Source organism: Bufo gargarizans, chromosome 8, assembly GCF_014858855.1.
Source record: "Bufo gargarizans isolate SCDJY-AF-19 chromosome 8, ASM1485885v1, whole genome shotgun sequence".
NCBI lineage: Eukaryota > Metazoa > Chordata > Amphibia > Anura > Bufonidae > Bufo > Bufo gargarizans.
In genome coordinates this window covers 76254236-76274114 of record NC_058087.1, presented here as the reverse complement: position 1 = coordinate 76274114, position 19879 = coordinate 76254236, and the positions used below count along the sequence as shown (strand labels likewise).

Genomic DNA, 19879 nt, shown 5'->3' with positions numbered 1-19879 from the left:
AGTTCTCACTCCCAAAGCTGTGCATGACCACATCTTTAATTTCTTCCTCTAGTTGTCGGCCCTGAGCTCCTTCCGAAAAACCGATTATGCGCACATTATTGCGTCTTGACCTGTTTTCTAGGTCCTCTAGCTTATTTTGTAGTGCTTGATTTTCTGATGCCAGGGTTGTCATTTTGGATTTTAGCATGCCCATGCCTGTTTGCAGGGAATCAATAGTTTTTTCCACGCTAAGAACTCGCTCCCTCATCTTTCCTAGATCTTCTCTTATTAAGGAAATATCGCTCTGCACTGACCCCAATTGCGTGGACATTCCCTGCACCAGAGTGCCATTATTTTCCACAGCGCAAAGGATTTTGTCCAAGACCGATGGGTCGTATCCCGTTGGTATTTGTGTAGAGGAGCCTTCCTCGCCTTCCTCCTGGTCAGCGTCCTCTGATCCATCCTCAGAGAGATCAGCAGTTTGACGAGTATTCGCCAGTTTTTTCATCTTGGCTGGAGGTTTAATTTTGGCTGGAATTTTTTCAGCTAGGAAGGGCGATTTTAAAAATTTATCGATTTTATTCTCTGGAGTCTTAGCCCCCAGCTTAGTAGTGGAGGAGTCAATTGAACGTCGTTTTGGGGCCATTTCCAACACCTTATATTGTGTATATATTATTATTTTTTTTTTTTTTTTTTTTTTTTCTCGTTCTCTTCCCTTTTTTTTTCCTTTCTTTTCTTTCCCCCCTCTCTTTTTCTCTTTCTTTCCTTTAGTTCTTTTTATTTATTTATTTTTTGTTTATTTTTTTTCCTCCCTCTTCTTTTTTTTTTTTTTCTTTTCTTTTTTTTTTTCCTTAACCACAAGCAGGGAGCAGTTTTGGCAAAAGCTATATCCACCTCATATTAACAGTACAATAAGTACAAAATCAAAGTTCAATCCTCACGTGACCGACGTTGTCGTCCCAGTATCCGCCGTGGCCGTGGCAGCAAGTCCAAGCCGTGGTTTAGATATAGTGTATCCGTCCGAGTGGCAAAAAGACCGATAGCAGGCGAACAGCAGAGGGTCAAGGAGTCCAGCAGCAGGCACACCAACACGCCAGCAGACAGGAGGCAGGAAAAGCCCAGCAAGGCAAAAATCCAGAGGGACAAGCAGTCCAGCAGTCCAACGTCAAGCAGAGCAGCGAGGCAGCGACAGCAGACAGGGGCCACAAAAAGGAACCAGACGGGCAACCACAAGGACAAGCAGATAAGGATCAACATCCAACAGGTGAGGCGGATACAGCAGCGCAGGGCAAGCAAGTCTAGCGGAGACCAGGGAGCAAGACAACCACAGCCGGCATCTACGTCCTCTACTTAACTTATCATGCGGAGACGTTAGCTGTACGAGGATCAAGCCGGGCACACAGCTCTGCTCTCCTCATCAGCTGGCCGGTTCAACGCATCGGAGCTCAGCGCATCGGAGGGCACCAGCATCAGCTGTTCGGAGCAGGGCGTCGGAGCTTGGGAGGAGGACGCCGGTATCAGCTGTTTCCGCGTCAGGGCATTAGCGCTTGCAGGGAGGAAGCCAGCACAGAGGGGAGAGCGAGACGTGATGCGCTCACGTCATCCCGCCGCCTACTACTCTTGTGATACACTTTCTGTTTGTTTTTTTTTTTTTGTTTTTTTTCTTTTCTTTTTTTTTTTCCTTAACCACAAGCAGGGAGCAGTTTTGGCAAAAGCTATATCCACCTCATATTAACAGTACAATAAGTACAAAATCAAAGTTCAAAATTAAAGTGGTATTGATAAAAATGTGTGCAAAGAGCTTCTATTTTTCCATTTATAGTAGGTATAATTCCACTTTAATTTAGAATGATCCCCATTTCTCAGCTCTATTGTTTGTATGTATAATGGTGTGCAGCCATTTTTTTTTATCAACCATGTTTGCTTTATGGATATGCACCTGTGACTATGAATATGAATGTGCTAGTCTAAATTTTCTTCTAGTATTGAATTACAGTAATCAAGATAAGAATGGTTCAGGATAATAAAAGTAGTTTTTGCTCTTTCTACAGTAAGAAAAGGGGGCATTCTAGAAATGTTTTTTAAGTGCAGGCAACATGGGCAAGCAAGTAACTGAATGTAGGGTGTAAAGAAAAGATTTGAGTCAAAGATAACCACAAGACAGTTGTCATGCTAAGTGTTATGACAGTACCACACACCAAGACAGAAATATCAGTTTTAGGTAGATTGGTAGATGAAAAAACAGAAGGGTCCAGATTTATCTTGACTCTGACAGCTGACTCCACTTTCACATATGGCTAAAGTCAGTTTTAGCCAAGTCAGATTTATGATCAGCCCTTTAAGACTGTGATAAATGTGGTTTGACAGTAGCAGTTTATCCATCAGTAAGCGGCTTTACAAAAGTTGCACGTCTTTACAAAAAGTTGCATTTTCTTTTAAAAAGTCGCATAAGATAAGCATGGTCCGCAGTAGAGTGATTTTGCACATTTTTTGGCGACTTTTTAAATTGTCGCAATAGTAAATCTATCTAGAGATTCATTTACATAAGAAAACACGCCCACTTTCAGAAAAAGAGCATAATACAGAGCTAATAAAAGTTGCAAATGTTTGCGCAGTTTAGGCGATTGCGCAAAAATCTTTGCGACTTTTTCTCTCCATTATTCTGACTTGAGCTAATGATAAATCTGATAAATTTATGAATTTTTTTGTTTCAGATAGAGGACATGATGTTAGAGAGAGCAGACAGTCACTGGTGTTTTGAAGTAGTAATGTCACGGGATAAAGTATATAATAGGGACTGTGTAGAGAGAGGAGAGGATCTAGCACTGATACCTGAAGAAGAAGGGCAGAAGAAGTAGAGTCAGCAAATGATACACTGAGTGGTCAGAGATATAGGAAGAAAACCAAAAGAGAGCGGTGCCCAATTGACCAATTGGCAGTGTCCCTAAGGCTGAGAAGAAGTTGGTGGTTTACAGTGTCAAATGCTGCAGAGAGATCTGGGAGAATGAATATAGAGTAGTCACTGTTGCTTGTGGACAACAGGGGAACAGTTGATACTTTGATAAGAGTGATTTCTGTAGAGTGCAAAAAACTGATTGTAAGGGTTCAGAGAGATAGTTAACATACAGAGTGGATGAAAGGAGAGTAGACAAGGAGTTTAGATACTCGTATGATAAGTAGCTTAGAGACATGTCTGTGAAGGTTCTCATTTATCCAGGTCAAGGCAACTGGACGTACTGTAGACTTCTTGAAAAAGTTTCACTCGTTCTTCCAACGAGCTTCCAACGAGCGAGAAAGCTCGTTGGAAGAACGAGTGAAACGTTTTCAAGAAATCTACAGTACGTCCAGTTGCCTTGATTTATTCTTTACAGATATAGCTTAGAGACAGCTCAGTACTTAGTCATGCAGAAAGGGTCAGGTTTTTTTTTTAGTAGATACCAGAAGAGAGTGAGAGTCTAACGTAATTTGCAATATCTGTGACAGTCCGGCAAGAATGTATGAGCACCAAGCTGGTCTTCTATTCTCTTTGTAAGTTAAAGTGGTATTCCCATGAAATAGTGTTATAACATATTAGTAGAATATTTCACAGCATTCTTAGCAGTGGTGTACAACCTCCCATCCATCTCTAAATAGAAGGGGTAAATGCACCTACAGCAGTCAATGGTTAATAAATGTTCCTCAAACCATATAACACAGAGTTTTCGAGTAAAACAAAAAAAGCTGCAAATACACTGATAAACGCAGACCAACTTTATTAATTTAAATTCTAATTCTATCCAACAGAATCTCCGCACTGATATGGTTGTGGATGCTGGAGAAAGCATAAACCCAGGTGTAGACATTGGTCAGGTTGGTTCCACATATTCCTTCAAAACAATCATATTCTATCTATTCAGAGCCCTAACTGTCAAAGATAAGTTAGTAATACTGAAAATGCTGCAAGCAGTCTAAAAAAGACTGTACTGTATATATAGACTTGTATACATTTTATTATTATATATAATACACTACATTTATAGCAATGAGTAGAAAGCACATCTATATTCAATAGATTTCACATATTTGTCTCTATTTTCTGTTAGCTTGAAGGTGCCTTTGTTCAGGGACTTGGTCTCTACACAATAGAAGAACTCCATTATTCCCCTCAAGGTGACATGTATACATTAGGACCTGATAAATATAAGATACCTGGTGTGCGTGATATTCCCAGTGAATTTAATGTCTCCCTTCTGGCATCATCCAACAATCCATATACCATATACTCTGCTAAGGTGAGCTACCAAGTTACTTAATTATCCCTTAAAAAATCCATTAAGTTGTATATTCCAGTGCTTTTCCATTAACTGATGATCTTTTCTATAGCTGGTCTTAGGGCAAAACCCACTAAGGAGAGTTTTCAGCACATGCATTTATACAGCTGTCACTGAATTCATTCAGAGCTGTGTACATCTGTATCCAAATGACTCCCCCTTGTGGCGACTATTGATAGAGTTTTATTGTGTAACGCTAAGCCTAGGTTCACGTGTCAAGGATTTGTCTGTGGCTAGCAAATTTATTAGGGGCTTGTGACAGAAAATGAAGGCTGAATTCAGATTTCTGTTTTGTATGACCTGTGGGAGAACAAAACTAACCATTTTACCAGACAACCACAGATAATACCAGCTGATTCAGATGGCACTGATTATATGTGACATTCTACTGCTTAGGATGGCACTATTAATGGGGGAATTCTGAAAGTGCTACATCCTGGGCACTCTGGTTGTCTTTATTAATGGGTGTGTTATTTGTATATTGTGATTGTATTTTTACAGTAAAAGTTAATGTGCACTGTATGGTGGTATTACATTATTCTGCCATATTGTGCACATAATTATGTAGGCATATGGTAACAGAATATACATTATTCATTTTACAGGTCAATGACTGTGCACGGCATATGCATAATATGCATTATAAAAAATAGTTTTTTTTCCTGTGGTATGATTATTTGTTTTTGAAAAACAAAATTCTATATAACAAAATACAAATAATCATCACAAAAAAACTATTCTATATACCGTAATGAAAAACAAAGAATACCAAAGGAAGGAACGCTAAAGTACAGTCCATCAGTGTGGATTAGATATTGTAAATTCGCATGCACATAGAGGAAAAGCTTGTATTCCGGGGTAGGCAGCAGATTAGAAATTCCTTGGTATAATTTACTATAACACCACTGGGGCAGATTTACTACCCCTATAGACAGTTTAAACTTAGCCAGGCTGTCTAGACCTGCACCAGGGGCAGGGCTCGGGCTGGAGGATAAATCGGATGCAGGGATACTTTTCTCTGACTTTATAACAACTTTTCGTTGGTTTACTTTAAGGTAAGGTTGTTGTTTTACTTTTCTTGATAAGCTTGATAAGCCGATTTTTTTTCTTTAAACCTAGATTCGCCAAATTACACTACATTTTGGCACAGTTTACACCAAAATCTTGGTCACATTAGTAAAAGTGATCCAATGTGTTTTGTACTCTAGACACAATTTTAGGGAAGATTTATCAAACTGGTGCATTTAGCAGTGTTCAAGGATTTTTTCTTTTTGTGTGGGGAAGAGGGGGTCCTGTCTGATTTTTACTATGGTGCCCCTTGATTTTTATGTATGCCCAATGTAAACATTGGGGCATCTATACCTTGTTGTAAACTGCCAAAATTTGCATTTCTGATGTATAACATTGCAGCAAGTTTTACATCTATTTATGAAGCAAATTTAATGAAAAATAAGGTCTCTTGTCCTCTTCTTAAAAGCAGATGTATTTCAGACAGTTATGTTGGATGAGACAGATGTGTAGAACTTTGTGTGACACTCTCTAATGCACAAAAATGTTGGAAACAGCAAGCAGCTATTGAGTGGTATCATGTGAGATATATTCGTCATACACTAAGTACCGTATATGTCATGTGGCTGAGTTTTGTTATTTCCTCATCCCGAAGATAATTTTATACATACATTAACATATCCTTATAATTATTTTCTAGGGTCTAGGGGAAATATCCGTGTTTTTGGGATGTTCTGTATTCTTTGCCATAAAAGATGCAGTGGACTCTGCTCGGCAGGAACGTGGCTTACCTATGATCACACTCAACAGCCCAATGACTCCTGAGAAGATCAGAATGGCATGTGAAGACCACCTAACAAACATGGTATGACTCTGCAGGATCAATGCTTTAGACCTGGGCTATATGAGGCCATGCAAAAATATTAAGCCACCCAATATCTGCAGCTTAATGAAACTGCATTGCAACAGACATGTGATTGTACACCTTGCAGCTGTGATGTCATGGCTATACCAGCCTGGATTAATGGGCAGTGCCTTGTGCCCCCTCCAGTGTAACAGGGGCAGTGGTATACTTCCTAAAAAACCTTGTAATGTTGTTATTGCTAAATGACCAGTAGATACACAGTCGAGTCACATTATGACCACCAGCTAATATCCAGAATAACCGCCATGTGCAGCATGGACAGCAGCTAGATGTGCTGGGAGTGACTCAATAAGGTTATAGTAGGTTGTCACAGGTAGCTGAAGCTATGATGACTGCAGTGCATCCCACATCTGCTGAGGAGGCGTGCTGGAGATGTATAGAATGAACACAATGATCGAGAATGTAAGGGTAGTACTCAGAAGTCTTGGTCATGCTCTTCCAGCAAATGTCAGAAATTTCTAGCCATGTGATATGTACATTGTCTTGTTGGAAGATCTCATGTCCCACAGGGAAGACAATCAGCATTCATGGGTGTATATATGTGATCTGCAAGGATGGATTCATAACCAAATAGGTTGAGAGTACCTTGGACGAGAAGGCCCAGAGAATGCCACGAAAACATTCCCTAGGCCATAATGCTGCCACCACCAGCTTGTCTTCTTCAAGCATTGGTTGCAGGTGATTTGTTCTCTGATGTTTTCACCTGACATACCAATGTCCATCCGTTCTCTGGTGGGCCAGTTGAAAACCACAGAACACAGATGCCATCAGTGTTTAGTCCATGGCTAATCATGGCTAGTTGCTAGGAAATGCTCTGGAAATTAATTCTCAACCTAAGTAGTGTCTGTGGAATGCGGATGACACAAGGAGGGCAACAAACAGACACATGGACCAAACACTAATTCTTCCCAGGCATCTTCATGGATGAACAACTGACCATCTTGTCACTGATGTCACCACAGATGTGTGAAAAACGCCTATCTTCTTCTACTGTAAGACGTATTCAGGTAGCAGCTAAGAAAGAAATGGGGGTTAGTGAGCACATCCCAGTGCGCAGGTGCGCAGGTGCGCATCGCCATGGCTGAAAGTGCAAAAGCAAAAACAAACACAATGCAACTGCACTCTTCAATCACAAATAATAAAGAAGAATATAAGAAAATATAATCGTGCCATACTCACTATAAAAATGTACTAATGCTAAACTATAAATGTGAGATTCTTGGCAAATACATTTTTTACAAATTACATAGGCCTGCTGCACTTGCAATGCATTTGTGAAGTTCATTGATTAATCATATCTTAATTATAGATGTGCAAACTGGTTTTACAGCTATGTCAGTGGTACTTATGACACGTACATTTAATATAGCACATGGTTCTCATATATTCCGTATTGTGTTTCAGATCCCAAGAGATAAGCCTGGAACATTTGTCCCCTGGTCTATTGATGTTACTAGCTGAACAAGAAAACGTTGTATACCTGGATAACGCATACAGCCATGCTGAATTTAGCCTTTTCTCTAATTAATGATTTTTACAATTTCTCAATAAAGAGGAAGACATGAATATAATTAAGTGCAATTCCAATTTCATATTATCTACAAGGACCTTCCAACTTCACCACCACCACATGCTTTCCACAGCTTTTTTCCTTTAGCCAGAAAGCTTTTGAGAAAAGTAACCAGATTATATTCTCCAGAGCTTCAGAGGAAAAGCATCTTGCTTCCACCCATGTGCTCCTCCTCTTTACTCCTCCATTCATGAATAAACTCCTACTCTATCATAGTGTTACACATCAGCTTGGATTCATAGCTCTAGTAGCTTTCCCTCTGTAACCATGGTTGTAGGTGCCACTTCTGATCAGCTTATCTTTTTCGTAAATGGAAGAAAGGTAAGTGGATGTCATATTTAGGGGCATGTATTTTATATGATGCCCTCATTTCATTCGCCTGGTAATTACAATGCAATGGATGATAAGCCCCTTCCTGCACTGATCATAGGAAAGAATATATTCTTTATACTAGTTATATCTCCCTAGACCATTATACAGTTGATTTGGATAATCTTTATAGTTATCCTGGATATTTATCCATGTCAATAAAATCTGAGAAAGCCCATAATATTTCAATGTTAAAGAAACCTTCCATCCAACACATATCAATCCTTATCTACTCTCTGATAACCATTCAATGTCCAAAACCAAACTCCATATATTCAAGCTGCTCCTTGGAATCAAATTCTGCTGCTTAGCTTGCTGTTATCCAATTCTCGTCTTTTGCTTGATTTGGTAATCTTGGCTGTATTCATACATATTAGTAACATTATGTTTTGATTTAAGAGAATTTTGTGTTATCGGCTAGTACAGAATGTATTAATAGTTTTTTGCAAAATCCATATAGATCACATGAATAGCGAACATTTAATTCTAGCTTGCTTGCTGATCATTGCTTTTCATAGATCCATGCAAGTTGTTAGTGTTTTATAGTCTGTAATCTGAATGTAAGACAATCTGATTAAATTGATTAAAAAGATATATTACACCAACCTTTTCCAGGGTTTTATTATCTTATAAACTTAGAAAAATCTTGAACTGAACATTTCTACACAATGGTTCACCAGTCTTAGGCCTGTATTACACCAACAGATTATCTGACAGATTTTCTGACCAATCATTGGTCAGATGGCCGTTTATGCCCACAGATCTTTTGTTATAAACACCAACTATTGGTCTGATTGGACAGATATTGGTCAGATAATCTGTTGGTGTAATACAGGCCTTACATTTACCACATCCTCCTTCAGCCTCAATGTAATAGCTCAACAGCTAGCAGCTTGGCAAAATATGGAAGAAATTGGGAAATGTTTGTGGCTTAGAAAATAGTTATGTGGCATAATCTATGCTACCTCTGATGGGCCACATTCAAGTTATTTTTCTGCTATTATCAAACTCTGGTTAAATTTTTTTTCTGGGTTTAAAGTTGATGGTAAAATTGTGCTGTAATTTGCTGATCCATTTCTGTGGTGCAGTCTGCCATTAAAGGGATTATCCAGTATCTACAAAACCCCCTCCATGTTTAGGGCCCCTCCTTGGGAATATGCTTACCCCGATCACGATCCCCGCACCACCGTTGCTGCTTCTCCCTGAATGACCAGAATGACCAATGCATATACAAAGGAAGCCGTACAGAAGAACTGAACTGGCTGGCCCCAGAAACCAAGTTTAAAGTGTCTTAAGATGTTTGTTAACGTGTAGGGACAGTGATGTTAATAAAGATGGATGATTATTACCAATTCTCAATTAGGGTGTTGCTAAGGGGAGAATTAAAGGGGTTGTCTCACTTCAGCAAATCAAATGGCATTTATGATGTAGACAAAGTAAATACAAGGCACTTACTAATGTTTTGTGATTGTTCATATTGCCTCCTTTGCTGGTTAGATTTATTTTTCCATCACATTATACATTGCTTTTATACAGGAGTTATGAGCACCCTGCAATTCAGCAGTGGTGGCTGTAAGGGCACACTATAGGAAAAAGCACCCTCTCTGGTGGCCCGGACCACAGGAGTGTGCATAGGCACGGATGCTTCAGTGGTCGTAAACCCTGGAAACGAACAATGTATAAAGCGATGATAAAATGAATCAAGCCAGCAAAGGAGGTAATATGGATAATAACAATACATTAGTAAGTGGCTTGTATTCACTTTCTCTACATAATAAATGCCATTTGCTGAAGTGAGGCAACCCCTTTAAGAGAGAGTCACATATTTCCGTTAAAGTTTATTACAAAAATCTCTAACACCACATGCCCTACATTTCCTAAAAGGATCAAATGACAGTAATACTTTAAATTTGAATTTAAAGAGTGACTAAACTTTTATTCAAGTTTTTTTTTTTAAATGTCCCAAATGCCCAAATAATAATTTTTCTAAGCTAAAAGTCCTGCATGTAAGCTTTAAGCTTAGTGAAGCAGGCACATGCTCAGCTAATCCTGGCATAGCACATCGTTACAGGATACCCATGTGCTATGCCAACATTTAGCCAACCTCAGGGGGCACAGGCAGACGCAGTACACCTCTGACAAGTTAGTGATGTGCCAGAAGAGTGAATTTAAAACAGGCTGGAAATCAGGGCTTTAGGGGGAAATATATTTCGTAAAAAGTCAAAATCATTAAATAAAGTATATTAGAAAAATTATTTTTAGGGTTATAAAAAAAAACACTTGAATAAAAGTTTAGTTACTCTTTAAACCCTGTGAAATTGTACTTGTCTCTACACTCACCTTTGGAGCACCCACCCTGGGCAACTCCATAACAATGACTGCAAGGGACCCTTATACACCCTATCCTTACATAATAAAAGAGCACACCGCAAACACTACCTGTTTTCCTAATATAATATTAGCAGGGAATAAAACAAATTTCAATTTGTCTGCTTCGCAGAATTTCACAAAAAATGTGTTTTGTGACGAATCACTTCGCCGCTGATCACGGCATCTGAGATTTTTTTAAAAAAGGGCTTTCAGGGATTAATTGGTGAAAAAATAAGAATAACTCTCACCTTATCAATTTGAAGAGGCCGCTGTGGCCATCTTGATTGAAGATTCCACGTTAAATTTCACACAGCGCATGATGACATAATGTCATATGTTACTGCGCACAAGATTTCGTGAGGAGTTCTTTAATCAAGATGGGCTTGACGGTCTCTTCATGCTCAAATGAATGAGATTAGTATGATTTTTTTTTTCACCACCATTTCAGGGAAAATTGATTTGTTACCATGGAGCACAAGGATGTTCGGCTTCACGATGAATTTAATTTTCCCTGAAATTCAGAACTAAACACCAAAGTCATATTCACAGAAGAGGGAACTACTAAATCGGACCATTGCAGGTCATTCCTTTTAATGTCAGGGGTTTGGACACACAATGACAATATGACACCATGCCCCATGCCAATAAGGGTGCAGCTACACAGTAGCATGTGCCACAGGAATGTTGCGCAAGCCTTTTTGTAATGATAGTCAATAGTGTCGCAATGCAACAAGCTGCAGCAGTCACGTGACTGGGATGGATTTTTTGCGACTGTGCAGCATGTCGACACTATCGACATGTCGACTATCATTGCAAAAAACGTTGTGCAACATTCCTGCAAGAAGTGGGCATGCATCATATGTCGCCATGTAGCTAGAGCCTTTTTTATTGTGCCACACAGGTCGCCGTGTAGCCAGACCCCAAAACACATGTTTCTGTGGTGCATTAAGTGGGTTATTCAGGATTTCTACAAATTGTCCTAAGGGCAGGAAATGATATAAAGAAACAGCCTTACGTACAGTAGTACATCATTCACTGTCCTCAGCGATCACACATGCATGGTACATATCGACTGAAATAATATTGGTGGTTACAGTGTGTACCTTTGTTACGGGTTTTTTTGTATTCATCTAACTTCTTTTTTGGACAATAGATCATTGAGCAGAAGGCAGATCCAGAGCGAATGCTATTGCCGTACCTCAGGAGAACATGTATCCTTTTATAAGACTACAACGTACTAGTCACTGACCATTCCACAAAAATGAAAGCTGCAAGGCATGTCAAAGTCCCAGAGCAGTTCTGGAACTCACATGCAATTATCACTTACAATCTTTGCCTCTAATGTATATTTTGTTTTCTTAAAAAGGATGTTGGGGTTAAAAAGCATGAATTAATTATTTTCCTTCACAGGCAAGTTGAAGCAGAGTTGCATTTACTTTTAAACTTTTACTTTTCCTCTACTATTTCAAGACACAGAAAGCATGTGACTTCATAATGTTATTACACTTTATTTAATTTGACTATATAACATCCAGCTGACTTCCTCTGTTCAGATAGCATGCACACAGTAATGTATAGTAATTACACTTCTGTTGTTTTATTTGTTTAGTTAAAGGGTTATTCTAATCTCAGGGTTTCATGCAGTAGATCAAAATAACCCTTGTAAGCAGCGTCCAGATATACGGAAACAGATTAGTGGTGTCACAGACATGCATATGGACAGTGGTGGTATAACCACTGCGCCAAGTAACCGGTTATATATTGTGGGTCAAACCCTAAGGGCATTATTCTGGCACCTGCCTGGTTTTCAACCTTTTAAAACCTGTACAGGAATGTAGACTTTGTTGCGGCGACCATACTGCTACCTCCTTTGATGGTACTTGGCAGCTAACCTACTGAGGTCAGACACTGGTGAATACACCAGAGACACAGACATGGCACAATTCAGAACCAGGCAAATCCAAGGCAAATACAGATTACAGGATGACACAAAACAAAGAGCACTGGCAGACAAACAGATCTGAAGCCTATGCTGACAGACCACAAGAGCCAGCTGTACAGACTTCGGGAACTTGGACACATGGACTTCTAGAACTTGGACATTGTTCAGACATAGAACTTGGCAATACGGATTTCAGGAACAGGCTAAAGAAACTTGGACATTGTTCAGACATAGCAAATACCTAAGCAAAACTAAGACACAGCTGTACTGAAATACAGACAGAAGCTGGGAAACACAGACAGACAGACAGAAGGCTCCATACAGACTCTAGCAGAGCACAAACAATGGCTAGGACACTAGATCAGAATTCAGACATGGACAAATCCTGACTATGAACTAGGACTATGACTCAAACAGACCCCAAACAGATTGAGGGCTTATGCACACGGCCATATGTATTATGCGTTACGCAAAACACGGATCCACAAAATATATGGATGACGTCCTTGTGCCGTCCGCGTTGCATCCATTTTTTTGGCGGATCAATTGCAACAATGTCTATTCTTGCATGCAAAATAAACAAGAATAGGACATGTTCTATCTTTTGCAGGGCTGCTGAACGGACATACAGATGCGGGAAGCACATAGTGTGCTGTCCACATTTTTTGCGGACCCATTGAAATGAATGGGTCCGCATGCGATCCGCAAAACATGTGGTTCAAATGCAGAGCAAAAATACGGATGTTGTAAATGGGGCCTAAAGCAAAACATGACATGAAAGAAAGACAAGACAGGATTGCTCAACCAGGGCAGGTTATAGCACTCAAGTGACTTCCACCAAATAGAACTCAGGACTGTATAACAGACTTAGGGTGGGTTCGCGTTATGGCATTCTGTTATAGTTTCCATAAATAACAGAATCAGGGCCGGCACTTCCATTAAGGCAAGGGGGGCAATTGCCCCGGGCCCCGAGTCCTTAGGGGCCCCCCCGCGCCGGCCCGCAACTAACTATATTTTTGTGGGGGCAGTGGACAGTCACACGGATATGAGCGCTTCCATTGGGGAAGCGCTCATCTCCATAGTCATCTGTATCGCCGTCCCCAGGACAGCGATACAGATGGCTGTGCAGCAGGGTAGGGGAGGGAGAGGTGTGTCCCTTGCCCTTTCTCTGATAGGCTGCAGGCACTAGGCCTGCAGCCTATCAGAAACCGGTGCAGGCTCGCGCCGCCTGAGCCGTAGAGCTCGGGAGACAGGCCGGAAGAGGCCTGCATCGCATCGCTGACATGGCGGTAAGTATAAATGTTTTTTTGTAAAATTGTGTACAATACTGGTGGCTACTGGCACATGATGGGGGGCTCTGGCTACTGGCACATGTTGATGGGGGGGCCCAGGCTACTGGCACATGATATAGGGGGGCCTCTGGCTACTGGCACATGATAGGGGGGCCTCTGGCTACTGGCACATGATAGGGGGGTTCTGGCTACTGGCACATGATATGAGGGGCTCTGGCTACTGGCACATGATATGGGGGGCCTCTGGCTACTGGCACATGATATGAGGGGCCTCTGGCTACTGGCACATGATAGGGGGGCTCTGGAACCTGGCATACGATATGGGTGGGGCCTCTGGCTACTGGCACATAATGGGGGCCCTCTGTCTACTGGCACATGGGGCTCTGGCTACTGGCACATGATAGGGGGGGCTCTGGCTACTGGCATATGATGGGGGGCTCTGGCTACTGGCACATGATATAGGGGGGCTCTCGCTACTGGCACATGATATAGGGGGCTCTGGCTACTGGCACATGATGGGGGGGCTCTGGCTACTGGAACATGATATAGGGGGGCTCTGGCTACTGGCACATGATATAGGGGGGCTCTGGCTACTGGCACATGATATAGCGGGGCTCTGGCTACTGGCATATGATATAGAGGGCTCTGGCTACTACCACATGATATAAGGGGGGCTCTGGCTACTGGTACATGATATAGGGGGGCTCTGGCTACTAGCACATGATATAGGGGGGGGCTCTGACTTTTGGCACATGATAGGGGGGTTCTGGCTACTGGCACATGATATGGGGGGCTCTTGTTACTGACACATGATTGGGTGGCATCTATGAGGGCACATTTTACTGGCACATTATTGGGGGACATCTATGGGGGCACTTATTACTGGCACATTATTGGGGGGCACCTATTACTGGCACATTATTGGTGGGCACTATAGGGGCATCTACTGAGGACACAAAGAATGGTTATTTTATATGGGGGCTCTGTATAGGGGCATTTTATACTGGGACACATTATGGTGGGTACTATGGGGAAGGGGGGAGAGGAGTACTATGGGGTCATCTACGGGGGCACTGAGAAGGGGTATTTTATACTTACAAATTATGGGGGACACTCAGGGCATCTACTGGGGCACTATATATGGGGCAATTTATACTGGTACATTATGGGGGCACTAGGAGGGAGGGGGATAGGAGCACTCTGGGGGCATTTACTGGGGGCACCATATAGGGGTATTTTATACTGGTGACATTAGCTCAACTGGGGGCATTACAAGGGGGTATTTTTTGCACTGTCACATTATAAGGAGAATTATCTCTACTGGGGAGGCATTATGGTGGGCTTTATTACTCCCCCATGGTATGACCCCCTAGTAGCAGCACCAGCCTCTTCCTGCTCTTCTATCCCTCTGCCCCTTCTCAAAATCCTTATTATGAAATCTTTCTCATTAGGATAAAACACATCAGCTCCACCGAGCCCCCCAGCCAAAGTGTTGAAGTGGTGTCCGAGATCCCCAAGGGTCAAGCCAAGTAACTGTAAGTTTTCATATGAAATGTGTTTATGTTATACACATATAGCATACACTGTGCCCCACAATATACAGTTTCTTCTGTAAAAGTCATCAAGTGTCATGGGGGGGGGGGGGCTTATTGTTTTTCACCCCAGAGCCCCATTTCACCTAAAACCGGCCCTGAACGGAAAGGCCAGACGGAATGCAAAACAGAAGCCTTTAGGAAGCATTCTGTTTTGATCCGTCACAACAGAAGTCTATAGGCAAGCATAACAGATCTGGTTCCTGGTATGCAGGACGGAAACCATTCGGATCCGTTATGCTTGCCCATAGACTTCTATTGTGACGGATTAAAAAGGAATGCCTATTAAAGGCTTCCGTTTTGCATTCCGTCTGGTTATTCCGTTATATTCCGTTATAAATAGAACCTAAAACGGAATGCCATAATGCAAGTGCGAACCCACCTATAACTAATTAGTAGGACAGATGCAGACGCACACAACAAGGGAATGATTAACCCTTGCAATACAGAACTGAGGAGGAGTACAAGCACATTTGCACAATCCACACCACAAGTAACTGGGACCAGGATAAACAGAGAATACACGAAGCAATGGCAACATGAACCACCATTGAACACAACAGCACAAATCCAAACCCACAAGCAACCGATGCTGGCACGGACAGTACAATGGTACTGTCACAGTAAGTACGGGGAAGGAAAAACAAACAAAAGGAACCACAACTGAACAACAACAGACTTGGCCCCAAATCTAAGGAATGAAGAGGTCACCTCTTAGCAATCCCTGATACTCTCCCTAAGCTGCTAACAACATGTGCAAATCTCAAAGATAGAAATGCACATGCACAGGAACCTGAGACTGCTGCAACACTACACCAAACCCTCAGCTTAGGGAACAGGGAAAGAGGCAACTGTCTCTTTCCAAACTGAAGGGGCTAGTGTCTCCCTGAGGCCTAGTCAGAACAGACACACCAAGAAAAGGGATAAGGACTTAGCTTGAGATGTAACTGGAACAGGAGAACCACCACACAAGCAGAGCACGCCACAGAAGAACTATCAGCCGCAGTGAAACAAGTAAGGGGCGAAACATATAAAGAGCAACCTGACTGATAATGAGCAACATCTGCGAAGGGGTGGAAACCTGTCAGCAACAAGAGAGATCTTTTAGATAGACTCCTGAGTCTTCCGTCTATCTGAACTTTTAAGATCTCACCCAGGGCCGGCGGTGACAGGTACATGTGAAACACCAGTGGGCTGTGCTACGCCGTTCATGTAGCTCCCAATCACTTCTATGGAAGCTGCGGAAACGGCAAAGTATGCCCATTCAGCTGTTTCTGCAACTCTGCCCACCACATACCACAGATGAAGGTTATTCAAATCTCAGCAAAAATCACAGAGAAAATATAAAAAACTAAGATAAAAACATCCTGCACAATATGATAAATACAGGTGAAACTCGGAAAAAAAGAATATCACGCAAAGTTCATTTATTTCAGTAATGCAACTTAAAAGGTGAAACTAACATATGAAATAGAGCCATTAAATTTGGATGATTATGGCTTACAGCTTATGAAACCCCAAAGTCACAATTTTGAGGTACCCTTTGCTCAGAGGTTATGGATTAATTAGCTGACTAGATTAAGATGAGGCTTTGAGCCTAGAATATTGAACTTTTTCAACTTTTAATTTGGATTACTGAAATAATTTTTGCACGATATTCTAATTTTTCGAGTTTCACCTGTAAATATGCGGATGTTCAAGGCTACATTTATGAAAAAAATCACAGAAAATAATAATGCACTAACACAACATTACATATGGACTAAGCCCTCACTGTAATAATACAATCTGAGAGTCATAGCCAATATATTTTGATCAACATATCTGTGCCCGCCTACCCACGCCAAAGTTATCTCAGTCAGGTAGGTCCTACTCTATACCTGCCTATGCCGTTGGGCATCTATGTGCAGGAGAGCAGACGCTGCACATATAGTGTGCTGCTCCTAGTTACCTCTGTGTGCATCCAGCAACTGATCAGAGGAGGAGCACACACACCTATATGTACCACCTTAATCAAGGAGCAGCAAAAGTACACAAGAATGCTACTCTCAGGATAAATTAGAAGCGCATTCACACTTGAACCACCAGCTGAGATGAGAATAAGCCTTAATTAATTATGTCTCATAGTATGTCTATTAAAATGAGTTGGCTAACATCATGGAGTTGTCTAACTATCATGTAGATAAAGTTAAAGGGGTTGTCTCATCATAGACAATAGGGGCATATCCTGGGACACGCACCTATATCGAGAACGGAGCCCCGCAAGTGAAGGAGGGTGCACTGTGCATGCGCAGCCGCCCTCCATTCATTTTCTTTGGGGCTGGCGAAAATAGCTTAGGGCTGGCTTGGCTATTTCTGTCGGCCTTATAGAAATGCATGGGAGCGGGGGCCGCGCATGCGCGGTACGATCCCATTTATTTCTAAGGGGAGCCGGCTTGGTAGTGGCTGGAGGACTTGCAGGGCTCCATTCTTGATATAGGTGCTGGTTATAGCGGTGGGACCCGCACTTATAAGACAATTTAGTAACCCAAAGTCAGCTTCAGTACCAAACCTGAGTTTGGATTACTAATTTAAAATGTTTTTAAAGATTCAGAAATGACTACCGAATTAAGTCAACTAAGTCTCGTACGACTTCTGGTGAAACTAAGTTTGGCTCCACGGAGCCACTACATTTTAATGCTGAACGGAGATCTTGGATCCGAAGCTTGAGACTAATTCATACAAGACATTTACTAATGTATTATGATTGTCCATATTGCTTCCTTTGCTGGCTTGAATCATTTTTTCATCACATTATACAGTTGCAAGAAAAAGTATGTGAACCCTTTGGAATGATATGGATTTCTGCACAAATTGGTCATAAAATGTGATCTGATCTTCATCTAAGTCACAACAATAGACAATCACAGTCTGCTTAAACTAATAACACACAAAGTATTAAATGTTACCATGTTTTTATTTAACACACCATGTAAACATTCGCAGTGCAGGTGGAAAAAGTATGTGTACCCTTGGATTTAATTACTGGCTGAACTTCCTTTGGCAGCAATAACTTCAACCAAACATTTTCTGTAGTTGCAGATCAGACGTGCACAACAGTCAGGAGTAATTCTTGACCCTTACTCTTTACAGAACTGTTTCAGTTCAGCAATATTCTTGGGATGTCTAGTGTGAATCGCATTCTTGAGGTCATGCCACAGCATCTAAATTGGGTTGAGGTCAGAACTCTGACTGGGCCACTCCAGAAGGTGTATTTTCTTCTGTTTAAGCCATTCTGTTGTTGATTTACTTCTATGCTTTGAGTCGTTGTCCTGTTGCAACACCCATCTTCTGTTGAGCTTCAGCTGGTGGACAGATGATCTCAAGTTCTCCTGCAAAATGTCTTGATAAACTTGGGAATTCTTTTTTCCTTCGATGATAGCAATCCATCCAGGCTGTGATGCAGCAAAGCAGCCCCAAGCCATGATGCCCCCACTACCATACTTTACAGTTGGGATGAGGTTTTGATGGTGTGCTGTGCCTCTTTTTCTCCACACATAGTGTTGTGTGTTTCTTCCAAACAACTTAACTTTGGTTTCATCTGTCCACAGAATATTTTGCCAGTACTGCTGTGGAACATCCAGGTGCTCTTGTACAAACTGTAAACGTGCAGCAATGTTTTTTGGACAGCAGTGGCTTCCTCTGTGGTATCCCCCCATGAAATCCATTCTTGTTTAGTGTTTTACGTATTGTAGATTCGCTAACAGGGATGTTAGCATATGCCAGAGACTTTTGTAAGTCTTTAGCTGACACTCTAGGATTCTTTTTCACCTCATTGAGCAGTCTGCGCTGTGCTCTTGCAGTCATCTTTACAGGGCGGCCACTCCTAGGGATAGTAGCAGCAGTGCTAACCTTTCTCCTTTTTTAGAGAATTCGTCTTACAGTGGACTGATGAACAGCAAGGCTTTTGGAGATACTTTTATAACCCTTTCCAGCTTTATGCAAGTCAACAATTCTTAATCATAGGTCTTCTGAGAGCTCTTTTGTGTGAGGCATCATTCACATCAGGCAATGCTTCTTGTGAAAAGCAAACCCAGAACTGGTGTATGTTTTTTATAGGGCAGGGCAGCTGTAACCAACACCTCCAATCTCATCTCATCGATTGGACTCCAGTTGGCTGACACCTCACTCCAATTATCTTTTGGAGATGTCATTAGTCTAGGGGTTTACATACTTTTTCCACCTGCCCTGTGAATTTTTACATGGTGTGTTCAATAAAAACATGGTAACATTCAATTCTTTGGGTGTTATTAGTTTAAGCAGACTGTGATTGTCTATTGTTGTGACTTAGATGATAACCAGATCACATTTTATGACCAATTTGTGCAGAAATCCATATCATTCCAAATGGTTCACATACTTTTTCTTGCAACTGTACATGGCTCATATCCAGAGGTAATGACAACTCTGTAATCAAGCAGTGGTGGCCATGCTTGGACAGTATTAAAAAAAAGTGTAAGCCTAGGCACGCTCCCACGGACCT

The 19879-nt window shown here is 41.5% G+C and overlaps 2 protein-coding genes across 2 annotated transcripts in view; both read left to right on the top strand.

Moving 5' to 3' along the window:
- Positions 1–8766, top strand: part of LOC122944374 (aldehyde oxidase 1-like) — a 183561-nt gene extending 174795 nt beyond the window's left edge. The window contains exons 33-36 of the mRNA XM_044302568.1: positions 3763–3828; positions 4062–4250; positions 5998–6162; positions 7627–8766. Of these exons, the coding sequence (XP_044158503.1) occupies positions 3763–3828; positions 4062–4250; positions 5998–6162; positions 7627–7683 (477 nt within the window). The 3' untranslated portion in view covers positions 7684–8766. The remainder of the gene's footprint in view (positions 1–3762; positions 3829–4061; positions 4251–5997; positions 6163–7626) is intronic.
- LOC122945394 (aldehyde oxidase-like) overlaps positions 8060–19879 on the top strand; it is a 186771-nt gene continuing 174951 nt past the window's right edge. Inside the window, exons 1-2 of the mRNA XM_044304465.1 lie at positions 8060–8113; positions 11685–11742. Coding sequence (XP_044160400.1) covers positions 8060–8113; positions 11685–11742 — 112 coding nt within the window. The remainder of the gene's footprint in view (positions 8114–11684; positions 11743–19879) is intronic.